The sequence below is a fragment of the Drosophila takahashii genome, chromosome 2L, assembly GCF_030179915.1.
Source record: "Drosophila takahashii strain IR98-3 E-12201 chromosome 2L, DtakHiC1v2, whole genome shotgun sequence".
Classification (NCBI taxonomy): domain Eukaryota; kingdom Metazoa; phylum Arthropoda; class Insecta; order Diptera; family Drosophilidae; genus Drosophila; species Drosophila takahashii.
Window position 1 is genome coordinate 987,813 of NC_091678.1, and position 16,425 is coordinate 1,004,237.

Below are 16,425 nucleotides of genomic sequence, written 5' to 3' on the forward strand. Positions count from 1 at the left end.
ATTTTTTTGTGTGCAAAAGAATTGAATTGAATGATTTTCGCAAATGGATTGCCCGTCCGGGGTGGAGGGAGCAGAAGAGTAATGAAGGGGGGCTGTAAGTTTGTGCAAACTGCAGTTTGGCAGCTCATAAAATCAACTTTTACCATTCCATTCCACTCGCATGCAGCTTTCCCGTGAATTTTCATGGCGGTGGGGGTGCGGATGAGGGCCAGAAAATTAATTACAATTTTTTGAATGGAGATGGAGACCATTGAAAGCGGTTGGGAATGAGGATGAGGAACAGCAATCAAATCAAATTATTTTCCATTGCAGCTCAATACGGGGAAACGAAAACGAAACCGAACCGAGCAAAAGGCCAGCCGGAGAACAGGAAAGGGAAAATCAACCCGGGTGTATTATGCAAGCCAAGGCAGAAGCAGAAAACTTCCGACTGCTCTAGAAATGTTTAACAAATGCCAAGGCGGGCATTTCAATTTCAGACTGCGGACGGCGGACTGACTGACTCAATGCAGCCATAATTAAGAGTGTCCTCGCTGTCAGCTTCGCCATTGTTCTCGATTTTCCCCAGTTTTCCCACTGAAGGCAATGCGAATCGACAGCTGTCCTTCTGGCAGCTCGAAATCTTCTGCCAGCGAGATAAATGAATTTTTCATTAAAACAGTTGCAAATTATTTAGTTTCATGTTGGGCATTAATTTACATAATTTAAAGTTAAACTTTCCCAGCACAGTTTTCAATTGCCACAGCTTGTTGCTTGTGCTTCGCTTTTCTTTTTTATGAATGAAATTTTGGCGCGCTTTTCCTGGCGCAGGCGCAGTACAAATTCCGAGAGCGGAGAGAGAAGCCGGTTGAATGTTGATGATGGAAATTGAAAGCCCAGCCTCCGTGGAGCAGGCGAGATGCCCTTTCAATCTGCGATTCGTCAGACAAAAGCAGCGCGACTTTGACGGCGGCCAACAGTTGCGGTCTGGAGCTCGTCGGTTGCAAGTCGCAATCTTTTGGAAATCGCGCATAAATAAACCGTCGAGAAATCAAAGCCAAAAGCCTCCTTCGTCGTCGTGCAAAGTAAATAGAAATAAAAATAAAACAAATTAAATTATGGCTTGAATGTGTATGAAATGCCAATAAATTGTCATTTGTGTGTCAGTGTGTTAGAGTGTGTGCCCCGTGTCGTATACGCAATATTTATGAATGCAATTTCCTACGACCGAGCAGAGACAATACATCGTAATACAATCGTAAGCCCAGCTTATCGAGCTTGCTAGTTAAGTGAACCCGAAAAAGCGGATCTGCATTGTCTGCGGTAATCCCTGTGGAAATCCCCCAAGCGATTTTCCCAGCAGCTTGCAGCTGCAGCTGAGTATTGGCTGCATAACAAATCGCATCAGGCATTCTGACATCGCATCTCGGTTGGCATCTCTGGATCTCTGAATGGCCAAAGTGCTCAGTGCACACTCCATATCAGCATTTCTTTCCTTTCTTTATTTTTTTGCCACCCGTTCGCCAGCAGTTGCAGTTTGCATTTCACAGTTTACACACGACGAGCAGCGAAATATGGAATCTGAATCACAAATGCAGCCAGCATTTTGCATAATTTATGTCAAGCATGAAAATAACAACTAAAGCGGGCGATGGCCAGAAAGGGGATGTGGAAGGGGAGTGGGTGGAGATGTGGGAGCTGAGGGAGCCGTCACACACACATGGCCATAAATAAGTGCAGGTTTAAATACCACGGCAACAATTGTGAAATATGGCAGAATAATAGAAAGGACCAAAGCAGCGCAGCAGCTAAATATTCATATACTCAAATGTACACTGCACTGGGAGAAAATTGCGGAAAAAAGGGATAGAACCGGATGATTATAGCGTGAATAGCATTTAGTTCTTCTAACTATATTTTAAAACTATTTTTATTATTTTGAAGCTGAGTTTATCCGTCTGTTTGATTTTAAAAACTTCTCTGGATTTTAAAAGCCAATAAAACCTTATTTATCCTTAACTACAAAATGCATAAAAATCAAATAAACTGGAGGAAAAATTAAATAAAAATTCAAACTACAAAAGTCATTCTCTTTTTTTATTTATATAAAAAATAACTAATTGGTGCAATAAATTTGTTGTCTTTAAAATAAATTTGGTGAATAAAATAAACGTATATCTTCATAAATTATTTTACAGTAATCAATAGCAGATATTTCAATTTTGTTCAAGTGTTTTTCCCGGACCCATTTTTTTGTCCGCAATGTCAATGCACTAAATTAAACTCTGTTTGAAATATGAACGCATTAATTTTAAAGTCATTTCAGTTTATACACTTATGGATACTTTATTGTGCAATGCTGCATTTCAATTTGAATAATTTCATTTCCAAACTAAGCTGTCAATATTGATAAAAAGATAAGCTAGCTTAAATTTCGTGTTGTTCTAGAGAATTTAAATTGAATACTGAATTGAATTAAAGCCATTATTATTATTGTCTTCAACACGTTGCAGCTTATCAATTTTAGTAATTACATTTTCAGGCTGAGCTGCCGAAATTAAATCAAATGCGGCAGACAACTAGTTTAATCGATAACATAATCCAAACATTTCGTGCAACTTGTTGTTGGGGATTTAAGTTTCCTAACTACTTGGCAACTTGTGAACAGTATTTCCATGTTTTTCTTCGATGTAAGGTATTAAATTGAAAGCCACAAAGAAAGTTGTTCCTAGCTTTTCTTTTCTTTTTGCCAGTGCATGTACAAATATGAGTTGTTAGTTACACGAGTAGCCCAGTGCAAAAGGGGGGCAAAGAGCGGAGGGCAAATGTCAACTGTAGGCGGTGCACCCAGGGGTTAAGCAGTGCCAGCGAGGGGTTAAGTGGGGCTGGAGCCCCCCTTCGGGGCACGCCACTGTGTTTTCTGAGGACAAAACAAAGCGAGCCAACACAACGAAATGGGCCAAAAAGTTATTTTAAGCGAACAGCGAAGAGAAAAAGAAAGAAAGAAAGCAGAGAGCGCGAAAGAAAGCGTCCATAAAGTGGTCTTAGTGGGTGGTTGGAAAAGCGGGAAGGCGGAAAAGCGGGGAAAAGGGACTGCAAGTTGGTAATCTCGAAACAATTATGCATACGCGCGCATACAGAGAGAAACGTTCACTAAAATCTGTGGCGCGTGAGACTCGACTCGACAAAAAAGTAGCCCAAAAGCCCGCAATGAAAGCGCAAAATGTTTGGCCATTAGCATAAAAAATAATGGCCACACAACAACTGAGGGATAGGGTAGGGCAAAAGTGGGGAGCAGCGTGTCCATTTCATCGAAGACTTCGTCTTAATCCTTTTCAACTGGCAAATTGGCGTGAAAATGCCTCTTGGGGCTCCCCAGGCATTTTGATTTGGTTTTTCCGTGACCATTACCTTTCACATGGAGAAAAATCAATGTATTTACAAAGGGAAAATTTTATGAGTTCTCATTGTTCATTAAAAATCACAGATTAAGATTGTTAAATAAAAAGATATCACTATCCATACCATCGATCGTTTTAAAATTAGATTAAACAACATTAATTTGCTGCAACCTAAAATTATTTATTAAATAAATTAAAAGTGCTAAGGGCTAAATATAAAAAAATAAATTTAATGTGTTAAATGTGAAAGTGAATTATATAAAAAAGCTGTTAAATCACCATAATAATTCGACATAAATTAACAGATTTGTTTTAACCCATACTTAGTTATAAACTTTCCTGGAATACCTGACTACCCAAAATAAAATTTTACAGTGTAATTTCTTTCCGTGTCAACCAATCCTGTCAATTCGAGGACCCATCGAGAATCTCCTCAGCATTGCATACTTTTATGGTCGACTGCTTGGCAGAGTGAGTGTGTGAAAAAGGCAACAGAGCAAAAAGATACAAAATGCGAGGAGCAAAAGTGAGGCCAATAAAAAGGCGATAAAATTGACGCCGATACAGGAGGAAGCAGGAGGAGCAGGAAGAGCAACGATAAGCGTATCCTGTCGGCAGAGTGCATAAAAAGGCGATATATATTCCGGTATACCGTGTTGTTTGTTTTTCGTTGTTGCTGCTGCAGCCCCTGATAGCCAACGATTCAAATGCCTTGGTGATTAATGGGCCATTGGCCATTGCCGACGGGATGCGCATAACTCAACTCGGCCAGAGGACCTCGGCCAGATACGGCCAATGGCCCATGGCCGTGGGACTGAGGTTACTACTGGCCCTCGCCTGGACAACGGCGGCTGCGGCGGCCATGGAGTCCTCGGCCGAACTCCAGGCCCTGGGCTACGAGGCAATTAGGCCAGGTGGCGCCACTGCTGCCTCAATTAGCACCTTCGCATCCACATTCACATCCAGTTTGCCAGAACCCGGAGAATCGACATCGAGTGGGGGTCTTTCGATTCCCCCGCGCTCCGACTGGAAGTACAAACGGACGAAAGTCAAGCGCCGGCAGCAGCGCCTCAATTCGTACAGCAATCTGCCCGGGAGCACCAATGCCTCCTCGCACTCGCACCACATCCTCAACCTGCCGCCCAGGCAGCGCTACCTGAAGGTCAACCAGGTGTTCGAGGACGAGCGCCGCATGTCGCCGGCCGAAATGCAGCGCAATCATGGAAAAATCGTGCTGCTCGGACTCTTTGAGCTCTCCACGTCGCGGGGACCACGTCCGGATGGCCTGAGTGAACTGGGAGCAGCCACCATGGCCGTGGAGCACATCAACCGCAAGCGCCTGCTGTCGGGCTACACCCTGGAACTGGTGACCAACGATACTCAGGTGGGTAAACAGTCGAGTGTCTCAATGCCCCACAGTGGGCGCCAAGTTGTATGCGTATGCCCCACGTTGGGCGCCACTTCTCTAGGCGGCGGCGGCGGCAAAGGCGGTTGTTCCATTACGAAATTGAATTTTCATTTAGTAGCGCGTGCAACATTAAAACTTAATAAGAAAATCTGCAGCAACAAGAACAGAACGTAGCCGAGCAGCAGCTGCGGTTGCGGCCCTAAAAAAAAGAGGGGCAAATATGTCATCAACGTTCCATCCTGGGCGCTTTTATTGCGATGAGTCGTTGCCGCTTTTGATGGGGCACGCAAATGTACAAAAACAGGGGCACTGAAGAAAATTTAAAGGCTTTTTGTTCAATCTATTTATAGAGGTGCTTAAAAGTATGCAAGAAAATATTTTTGTAATTTTATTCGAATCAAATCAAATATGGAGAATAGAGGTATGACCTCGTCGAGTTCGTAATTTCCAATCGATTGGCATTGAAACCTTGCAACTTTAATTTTATTCGACTTTTTTTCAAAAAATGTCCCTTTTTAAATTATTATTTTATTAACTTTTTAAATCTTTTTAAAAGAGTTCTAAATAATTTGTCAAAACAGTCCGTCTTTTTGTAATGGCAACTCTTCCAACAGACTTACGATAAAAAAAACTGAAAGGAGCACCGAAAACATTTTTTTTTTTAATCCGATTGATTCCCTATATTTATAAGCCATTTTTTTTAAGTGTGTGCATATGCACATCGAGCGAAACAGACAGTCATATCTGGAGCCGCATCTCCGGCTGTGCCTCTATCAAAGTCGACATTTTAAAAATGTTTATTGCGCCATCTTGCCGCTTTTTTATGGCGGCGAAACGAGTCGGTGAACAACGGCCTTTGCCCCCGTTTACTTGCCCTGCCCCACCTAGCTCATCTCTGATGTGGAGCTTCCTCTTCTTACCCCAATCAGTGTGATCCTGGAGTGGGAGTGGATCGCTTCTTCCACGCCATCTACACACAGCCATCGACGAGGATGGTGATGCTGCTGGGATCGGCCTGCTCGGAGGTCACCGAGAGTCTGGCGAAGGTGGTTCCCTACTGGAACATCGTGCAGGTGAGTCCATTGATTAAAATGCAAATACCCACCTAGCTCATTTGGTTCATCCAAGCATCTCCCCGTAATCGGGCAATTTCTCAAAAATCTAATCAACTCACGTGCGTGGCGCGATTAGCATAAATGCTGCGGAATCCAGCACCCCATAAACCTTTTTAGCCATAAACATTTCCACAGCCCGCAAATTATGAGGTCCACAAATTCACTTAGAGCATTTGCATTTGGCCTTTGAAGTTTCATTTCGGTTGTGCGTTGCGTGTGTTAAATGAATGGGTGGGAAGTAAGCGGAAGACACATGACCTGGGGCTGGATTCCTAGAAGCATGTTTTGCATTTTAAGCGACCCCAGCAGATACGAAAGATAGTCTAACGATTTCCTTCGATCGAAAAGGTCTCCTTCGGTTCCACATCGCCGGCGTTGAGCGACAGAAGGGAGTTCCCCTACTTCTACAGAACGGTGGCCCCGGATTCCTCGCACAATCCGGCGCGCATCGCTTTCATCCGGAAGTTTGGCTGGGGCACGGTGACCACTTTCTCGCAGAACGAGGAGGTCCACTCGCTGGCGGTGAACAACCTGGTCACCGAACTGGAGGCAGCCAACATATCCTGTGCCGCTACCATCACCTTCGCGGCCACCGACTTCAAGGAGCAGCTGCTGCTACTCAGGGTGAGCTGCTCATAAATAGCACAAGGGCTCTTAAGTACCAGCAATAAATGCCAAATGTTCTATGATATTATAGCACATTAAGGGTTTTCTTAGTTTATAAATCTCAGTTGAACATATATGAAATTAAAACTATTTCTGTGAAAGAAAAACTACTAAACGCATTATCTACTTTTACTACTAGAAAAGCTATAGTTTATATTTAAAAGCCTTTGAATGAACCAATCTTATTAATACAACTTATTTTCATCATGTTTCATTTAATTTAATTTTTGTATTGTAGATTTGTAAAGCTTATAAACTTACAAAATAGTAGTAGTATTTCATATAGATTTTTTTTGTGTATATAAATTACTACAATTTTCTGTTACTTTCATTTTTTAAGAGCTTCTTTCTTTTCACATTAGAAAAGTAATTTTAACGTTTCAAGAAAATTACCTTATACCATTAAAAATATTCTTCCCCTAATTTTACCCACTTCCCTTAGTTTCAAGTTTTGGTTTAAGACTCCACTCGCATGGATAAATGTTTCATCATTAGCAGACCATATCGCCCAGAGCTCCCTTTACAGCGCATGATTGTTACCCATTTTTTTTGTTGAGTGTGGGCGGGCAGAGCAGGGTGTGCTAATCGAAGGATGACAAATGACAAATGGGCAAATGCCGCTCCATTCCGTTCCATTTCGTTCATATCGCCACAGGAGACGGACACGCGCATCATCATCGGCAGCTTCTCGCAGGAACTGGCCCCCCAGATCCTGTGCGAGGCCTACAGGCTGCGGATGTTCGGCGCGGACTACGCCTGGATCCTCCACGAGAGCATGGGCGCCCCCTGGTGGCCGGACCAGCGCACCCCTTGCTCCAACCACGAACTGCAGCTGGCCGTCGAGAACCTCATCGTGGTGTCCACGCACAACAGCATCGTTGGAAATAACGTCAGCTTCAGCGGATTGGTAAGTTTAAGGGCCCTACACGGGGAGAAAAATTTTATTTTTAAAATTAGAGGGTCTATTATTCAACCTAGAGCAGAAATTCAGAATAAATCCTTTTACAAATCAGGGTATAAAAAATAATGTTACAAATTCAAACACAATTTCTTGAGAGTTTTATTTTAGGTACTTGAAAAATTGCTTTAGTTTTAGATCCTAAAATAGTGGAAAAATATTATTTAACTAAAATATTTTTTAAAAAATGTATATAATATTATTATCTATTTATAATTTATTATCTTTTTAGTATTAATATAAATTTAAAATATGTATTAAATAGTATTATTTAAATTATAATTATTTAACATACTTACCTTCTTCAAGTATTTTTTTGTAGAACCGCATAAACTTTTTCTTTCAGCGCTTTTTCTTTATAAACAGACTGTCTTGTCCTGGTCCTTGTTATGTTTTTTTTGCTCTGTCCTTTCCGCGCTCGTCCAAAATGAAATGATTTATTTGATTAGACAATCCCGAGGCTGCGATTGCGTTTTGCGATGGTTTCAGCGATGGCGATGGTGATTGCCAAGTGGTCCGCCTAAGTCCTGCCTGTCATCGCATTCGCATTCGGTTTCGCCATTCGCAGACGCGTTTTTATGGCTCTTTTAGTGCTGGTCATGAAAATGTGGGATCTGAAAATCCGAAATGGGAAGCTGAGGGGAGGCAATCTCATTACTGGCGGCATTCCTGCGGCATTCGTGGCCTGTTTAATCGCCTTTCCACTTCGCAGAACAATCACATGTTCAACTCGCAGCTGCGCAAGCAATCCGCCCAGTTCCACGGCCAGGATGGATTTGGTTCCGGTTCTGGCTCCAGGATCAGTATCACTGCACCGCAATCGGAAGGCCGCCGCAGGAGGAGGATGCGACGGGGCGCGGGGGGCAGCGGGGGAGCAGGAGGAGGACACCTCTTCCCGGAGGCCATTTCGCAGTACGCACCGCAGACGTACGACGCCGTTTGGGCCATTGCCTTGGCCCTGCGAGCCGCCGAGGAGCACTGGCGGCGCAACGAGGAGCAGTCGAAGCTGGACGGATTTGATTACACCCGCAGCGACATGGCCTGGGAGTTCCTCCAGCAGCTGGGCAAGCTGCACTTCCTGGGAGTATCGGTGAGTATCTGATCTCTTCTAAATAATTCCTAAAAAAAAGTTTAAATTCTTCAGAATATTATAAAAAAAAAAAAGTGTTAAATATTGTATGAAAAATATTACAAGAAATCTAGCTAGTCTTTAGTGGTCTAAGGTTCAGTAAAATAAACACAATTTTTTTATGGCGTTTATGAATATGAAATTGAAATCAAAACAAGAAAGGAAGCTAGCTTCGGCCAGCCGAAGCTTATATACCCTTGCAGATCATTCCTATTAATTAACAAATCGCAAAAATGTTCAATTTTCTAATATTTCTCATTAATTTTCCGATCGTTCCTATGGCAGCTATATGATATAGTCGTCCGATTTTGATCAAATTAAAATTGAAATTCGGAAATATTTAAAAAGAGTCATATCCTAGAGTAGAAGATAATACAATAAAAACCAAAGAAGCTAGAATTTATTTCCTATTACTTTTCCATTAATTTTCCGATCGCTCCTATGGCAGCTATGTGATATAGTCGTCCGATTTTGATTAAATTAAAATTGAAATTCGGAAATATTTAAAAAGAGTCATATCCTAGAGTAGAAGATAATACAATAAAAACCAAAGAAGCTAGAATTTATTTCCTATTACTTTTCCATTAATCGTTCCTATGGCAGCTATATGATATAGTAGTCCGATTTTTTAAATAATTAATTCGAAATTCAGAAATATTTCAAAAATAACATCCCCAAAAGTAGAAGGTAATATTTCAAAAAACACCGAAGCTAGAATTTTTTAAAGTTTTTTTTTTCCGATTGTTCCTATGGGAGCTATAAGATATAGTTGTCCGATCCGGTCGGCTCCGACATATATACTACCTGCAATAGAAAGAAGACTTTTGCGAAAGTTTTGTCCCGATAGCTCAAAAACTGAGAGACTAGTTTGCGTAGAAACAGACAGACGGACAGACGGACAGACGGACAGACGGACAGACGGACATGGCTAGATCGACTCGTCTTGTGATGCTGATCAAGAATATATATACTTTATGGGGTCGGAAACGTCTCCTTCACTGCGTTGCAAACTTCTGACTGAAATCATAATACCCTCTGCAAGGGTATAAAAAGGGAACGAAATCAATTTATGAATCACGTAATTATCCTAGCTAAGTCTATTATGGTCTAAAATTTAGTAAACTAAAAACAATTAATTTATTAATATGAAATCTAAATCTAAAGAAAAGTAAGGACATCTCTTAATGAATCAAAAATTATTTTGGTATTATCCTAAAAATCTGAAAATATATATTCTGTATTATAATAATTAAATTTTAGCATTAGTCTATTATCATTTATTTTTCTGTGTGTAGCCCTGAAAAAGATGCAAATCTAAACCAATTTGGGGCGCTACATTTAAAAACCCCTAAAGAGTCTATGGCCTTCCCCTGCTAATCATAATTTTTCATTATTCATTATTTTTTTAGGGTCCCGTTTCCTTTAGCGGCCCGGATCGCGTTGGCACCACTGCCTTCTATCAAATCCAGCGCGGTCTCTTGGAGCCGGTGGCCCTCTACTACCCGGCGACGGATGCCCTGGACTTCCGGTGCCCGCGCTGCCGGCCGGTGAAGTGGCACAGCGGGCAGGTGCCCATCGCCAAGCGGGTGTTCAAGCTGCGGGTGGCCACCATTGCCCCGCTGGCCTTCTACACCATCGCCACCCTCTCGAGCGTGGGAATCGCCCTGGCCATCGCCTTCCTGGCCTTCAATCTGCACTTTCGCAAGCTCAAGTAAGGCGGAAGAGAACATAAATCATTGGCGAACGAGTGATTTTATGGCCTTTATATATTTTGAATATTTTATTTTCCATTAAATACCCATAAAATATTTAGAGGTTTTATAAGAGAGAGGAGCTTTTCTTTGCTTATTATCATAAAAAATCAGAGTGTCCTTTCGGTAAACCTTTTAGTTCTAGATGGGTCCTTATAAGCTACCCATTTCCGATTTTAATTTAATTAGTTTTGAATTTTGAATGTTTTATTTTCCATTAAACACCCATCAAATATTTAGTTGTTATACCTATGAAGAGATATTCTTTTTCTCCTTTCGATAATTCTCTTAATTCAAGATGGTATTAATTTCTGATTTTTAATTGAACAAATTGATTGGCTTAACTTATTTTTCTTCGACTCTTCAGTTATATATCGCTGCTTACTTGGCACTTTTTCCCGCTGAATGGTTGGATCAACTCATAACCATGACCGTCTACCATCTCCCACTCCCTCTCCACAGAGCAATTAAACTTTCCAGCCCCAAGCTGAGCAACATCACCGCAGTGGGCTGCATTTTTGTGTACGCCACCGTCATCCTTTTGGGCCTGGACCACTCGACGCTGCCCTCGGCGGAGGACTCCTTCGCGACGGTCTGCACGGTGAGTTGTTGTTATCCTTCGGCTCCGAAATCCCCATCCCCATCCGCATCATCATCCTCGGCATTTCTTCTTTGTTTGACTTTGACGGGTTTCTGGTGTGTATGCAAGCATGTGGGGTCCTCATCAAATATGACTTTCAGTTTCAGGCTGGTAACTTTCGAGTCGCGTTCATGTGTTTGCTTTATTTATGCAGTGAAAGAAATGTTGGTTGTTAAGCATAAAACTGTAATCACCATAATTTTACTGTTTGATTGATTTGTTAAAATGTGAACAGCTTTTGTATACTGTAAGTGTGCCGGCAGAGCTCAGGCAGAAAAACTCCTACTGGTCTTGTTTAGTGTTATAATCATTTTCTGAAGTAGTGCGTTTATAAAAGTGGCATATTAAATGCTATAGTTAAGGTCATAGCTAAAAATAATTAGAGAAAGGTTGAAGCTTAGTTCAAAACTGATTTTTTCCAGTGTATTTTCAAGAAGCTCGACTGCCCCTGCTGGCTATAAATAGCCGTCGGATTTGGTTGCAAATCTGCTGCTCTTTAAGCTAGAAGCCAAGTCGAGTTTGACGAGCTTTTCATCCAGATCTGCAAAAACCTCACACAACCGCCCTCCCTGGTTTTTCACTTTTCCCCCTTAACAACTGCCTCGAACGCCACTCCTGGGAAATTTGCTGGTCGCTGTTGTTTCTGTAACCATTTCTCCTGCTGTTTCGCTTTTCCAGTTGCCTGTTTGTTTTGCAGGAGGTGGAAAAGGGAAAGGGGCTGTGGTTAAGAGGCAGGGAAATGCAAACACATGACACGAAAATTTACAACTTTTGTGATATTCCTTTATTTGCATAAATTTGAAACGCACAACAAAGTCTGCATCACCACTCCTCGGAATTGCGGTGGAGGTCCATTGATGACTTGTTTTCCATTTCCCCCATTGTTGTTGCCTCGGGTCTTGTTTTCTTTTTGTCTGCCTGACATGACACTTAGTGTGTGTACACTGTACAGTCTTACCTCATCCGCTTATCTTGCTCGGCAGGCCCGCGTCTATCTGCTCTCCGCCGGATTCTCTCTGGCCTTTGGATCGATGTTCGCCAAAACGTATAGAGTTCACAGGATCTTCACCAGAACGGGCAGTGTTTTTAAGGACAAGATGCTGCAGGACATCCAGCTGATCCTTCTTGTGGGTGGACTGCTCCTGGTGGATGCACTACTCGTAACCCTTTGGGTGGTCACCGATCCCATGGAGCGGCATCTTCACAACCTGACGCTCGAGATCAGCGCCATCGACAGAAGTGTCGTCTACCAGCCGCAGGTAAAATACCAATATTTAAACTAATATCGCCTTTAATTAATCTGTGAAAAATACTCAGCCATGTGAAAAATGCTTAAATTAAATATTAGTATCAAAGCAATTATTCATTCGATTTAATCGGCTTTTAATTGGCATGCAGTGTATAGTTTTAGTCTGCAAACAAAAATGTCGCCAATTGAAATTAAACATTCAAAAGCAGTCGTACACCATTTGGTTATATTTGCTTATCATATAAATGCATATGCAAAAAAGCTAAATATTATTTGTCGTGCCTATTATTTATTCAATTAAAGCCGATTTCGATTTAAACGCTAGATTTAACAGTGTAAAGGGAAAAATAGTTTCACTTTATCCAGGTCACCCATTCTTTATATATTTTATTGACACATTAATTGCTTGCAGAAAATAAATAAATATTGTACGATAAAATATAGTAATAATAGGAATACCTTAAAAAATAGTATTATGGTGGTTAAGCATTTTCCGTAATATTATTTTTATTTTATTATTGTTTTCAGGTGGAGGTTTGTCGTTCGCAGCACACGCAAACGTGGCTAAGTGTCTTGTATGCCTACAAGGGTCTGCTCCTAGTGGTGGGTGTCTATATGGCCTGGGAGACGCGCCACGTGAAGATCCCGGCCCTGAACGATTCCCAGTACATCGGCGTGTCCGTCTACAGTGTGGTCATCACCAGCGCCATTGTCGTCGTTCTGGCCAACTTGATTTCGGAGCGAGTTACGCTGGCCTTCATCACCATCACGGCCTTGATTTTAACCAGCACAACTGCTACGCTTTGCCTGCTCTTTATCCCAAAACTCCACGACATCTGGGCGAGAAGTGAGTATACGTCGCATATCTAAGTACACAGAAAAAAATTTACAAGAAATGATGATCGATTCGCTTTAATTCCATATTGATTTTATAATAGTCATCATATAATTTTAGTCGCCATCTTCATTTTTGCTTCCTTTTCGATTACAGAGAGTTTTGAAGAGAGTTATTTCAGTCGCCATCTTGAGTTTAGTCGCCATTTTGAATTTGCTCTCTTTATTGATTTCTGAGAGTTTCGAAGAGAGTATCTATAACCGCCATCTTGGTTTTGCTCTCTTTTTCGATGTCGAAAAAATTCGATTTTCGATTTCGGCTGTTTTGAAGAGAGTAATTTTAGTCGCCATTTTTAATTTATGTTCTTTTTTTCTATATATCTTATATTATGATTGATTACTCTCAAGGCATGTATACATTTTCTTAGATGCCCAGTAATTTCATTAACCAACAATTTTTTTTTTCTTCAACCTCTAATCTTCTCCCTTAGACGATATAATCGATCCGGTTATCCACAGCATGGGTCTGAAGATGGAGTGCAACACACGGCGATTCGTGGTGGACGATCGCCGAGAGCTGCAGTATCGCGTGGAGGTGCAAAACAGGGTGTACAAAAAGGAGATTCAGGCTCTGGACGCCGAGATCCGCAAGCTAGAGCGACTTCTCGAATCAGGCCTTACCAACACCTCCACAACGACTTCATCCTCCACATCGCTACTAACCGGAGGAGGTCACCTGAAGCCCGAACTGACGGTCACCAGTGGGATTTCGACCCAAACTCCGGCAGCCAGCAAAGCCAGAACGCCCAGCATCTCGGGAATACTGCCGAATCTTCTGCTCTCCGTGCTGCCACCGGTGATTCCCCGGGCCAGTTGGCCCTCGGCGGAGTACATGCAGATCCCGATGCGGCGATCGGTGACCTTTGCCTCCCAGCCGCAACTGGAGGAGGCCTGTCTGCCGGCACAGGACTTGATTAACCTGCGGTTGGCCCACCAGCAGGCCACGGAGGCCAAGACGGGCCTGATAAATCGGTTGAGGGGGATATTTTCGCGAACCACTTCGAGCAACAAGGGATCCACCGCCAGTTTGGCGGATCAAAAGGGTCTGAAGGCGGCCTTCAAATCGCACATGGGTCTGTTCACCCGCCTGATTCCCTCCTCCCAAACCGCCTCCTGCAATGCCATCTACAATAGTCCGAATCCGGACTCCAACGCACCCGTGGATCCGTCCACTCATCACCCACAGAACGGCACTCATCTGAAGCCCATCCACCGGGGTTCCCTGACGAAGAGCGGCACCCACCTGGATCATCTTACCAAGGATCCCAATTTCCTGCCCATTCCCACCATTTCGGGGGGCGAACAGTTGGCCGAACAGCACTTAGGTGGCAAGTATGTGAAGCTGCTGGAGACCAAGGTGAACTTCCAGTTGCCCAGCAACCGGAGACCCTCGGTGGTGCAGCCGCCTCCCAGTTTGAGGGAGCGGGTGAGGGGCTCGCCGCGCTTTCCCCACCGCATCCTGCCGCCCACCTGCAGTCTGAGTGCCCTGGCCGAATCCGAGGACCGTCCCGGCGACAGTAGCTCCATTTTGGGCAGCTGCAAGTCCATACCTCGCATCTCCCTGCAACAGGCCACCAGCGGAGGCACCTGGAAGTCCATGGAGACGGCGGCCAAGTCGAGGCTTTCCCTGGGAGATTCGCAGGAGGAGGAGCAGCCGACGCCTTCTAACGGCCTGGATTAGAGATAAGAAGGTCCCCCAGTCCAAGTCCAAGTTAAAGTCCTCGTCAATTAGAAGCGAAACACCAAGCAATTATTTAACGACACGCCCACGAAATCTGCCCCCCAGAAAAAAGCGCGTGTGCAACTGACCAATCATCGGCTTAAAGCAATCAAACGCATTAGGGTAAAACGCTAGATAAGTCACGATAGGAACCACCCCTCCTAACCATAGCTAGTCATCTCTTCCTGAGTCCTTAGCAGAATCAGCTACACAGAGATAAAAGCAGAGTATGGAAGTAGAACAAAAATTTACAAATTAAAGTAAGACACTAGCGGAAGTTTAGAATTCGTCTAGATATTCGTGGTAAATTTTCCCCTTCAGTAAGTATCAGCAAAGTTTTCTAAAAACTATACTCAGTATTCGCTTATTGAATGGAACAGCAAGAAAATTTACTAACTCGGGTTGCCAAATTTTTTAGAAATTAAAAGAAAAATTGTATTAATTTTTTAATTTCTTTTTATTTATATATTTATTTTTTTTATTTCTCTTTTTTTTCTTTGTAATTTTTAAGGCCTATTAAAGAATTTTTCTTACATGAAAATTTGGTTAGAGAGAAGTAATAACAATAAAATTTGTTAAAATTTAGTTTACAATATTTATTTTTTATAAATCAGCTTCCATCTGTTCTTTAAAATTGATAGGATAGTATAGCTGTGGACCCAATCTCATCTCTCTGTGTAGAACCTCCTCCGCAATGTGATTGATCCTGGACCGCGTGGGACCTCTCAAAGGCTCATAGGTTAAGTTGTGATTTAACCGCTTCTTAACCCCAACTTAACCCCCTGTCCCTTATCCTTTTAGCCCTAAGTAGCTGCATTAGTGTTTGTTTTCTTGTTGTTGTGCCGCCGCAGGAAGGCAGTGTGTTTCTGCGGTGTATCTACAGTGTATCCAGTGAGCAATACTAAGTATCGTACTTAAAGTTTAGACTTAGTAGCAGAACCAGAATGAGAATCAGAGTAGAGTAGGGGTGACAGTATGATTAATCATTGCGCAGACGAACCATGAATCATGTAGGAGTCCAGAGATGTTAGGGCGAAAGCCAAGAACACTTGAGAAACTGCTCAAGACTAAGCCGTAAGTTTTAGCATTGTAATCCAATCCCATTCGAACCCAAAGTCCAAAGTCCTCCACCTCCACTCTCTTGGATAACTTGAATAAACAGAAAAGTCTAAGCAGAAATGCCAAGCCAGAATAATGATTAATTAATTAAACTTGTTTTATTGAGTGCCGCCTCGGGGGAACCGAAACCGCTGCAGATTCTCCCGCTTCTCGGTTCTCGGCTACAGATACAGATACAAATGTCCATGGGGGCCCAAGAGAAATGACTTTGTACAAAGCCGTGAAATGAGTTGGATCCTGCACAATGGCCAACCGAAACTAATAGAGTTCGGTGATTAAGTTGACGCTGCAATTTGTTACCATAAATAAATAAATAAATCGGATGACCAAAAAACGGCGGGCGGTCGACCTAACCTGAACTTTGCTCCTTTGGTCGTCCTGCATTTTGCCGCCGTA

General features: G+C 42.6%; 1 protein-coding gene across 6 annotated transcripts in view; it reads left to right on the plus strand.

Moving 5' to 3' along the window:
- Positions 1-16,087, plus strand: part of GABA-B-R3 (gamma-aminobutyric acid type B receptor subunit 3) — a 204,965-nt gene extending 188,878 nt beyond the window's left edge. Inside the window, exons 1-11 of one of the 6 annotated variants that reach the window (XM_017156067.3) lie at positions 972-1,064; positions 3,756-4,764; positions 5,718-5,861; positions 6,252-6,527; positions 7,225-7,476; positions 8,240-8,617; positions 10,066-10,367; positions 10,870-11,008; positions 12,031-12,306; positions 12,825-13,143; positions 13,622-16,087. In XM_017156067.3, the coding sequence (XP_017011556.2) occupies positions 4,129-4,764; positions 5,718-5,861; positions 6,252-6,527; positions 7,225-7,476; positions 8,240-8,617; positions 10,066-10,367; positions 10,870-11,008; positions 12,031-12,306; positions 12,825-13,143; positions 13,622-14,871 (3,972 nt within the window). In that variant the 5' untranslated portion in view covers positions 972-1,064; positions 3,756-4,128 and the 3' untranslated portion in view covers positions 14,872-16,087. Of the gene's footprint in view, positions 1-971; positions 1,065-1,177; positions 1,238-3,707; positions 4,765-5,717; positions 5,862-6,251; positions 6,528-7,011; positions 7,174-7,224; positions 7,477-8,239; positions 8,618-10,065; positions 10,368-10,869; positions 11,009-12,030; positions 12,307-12,824; positions 13,144-13,621 lie in introns of those variants that run through there. The other 5 variants (XM_070219454.1, XM_070219453.1, XM_070219452.1 and 2 more) reach the window with 5 other exon arrangements.
- Positions 16,088-16,425: the final 338 nt, after the last annotated feature.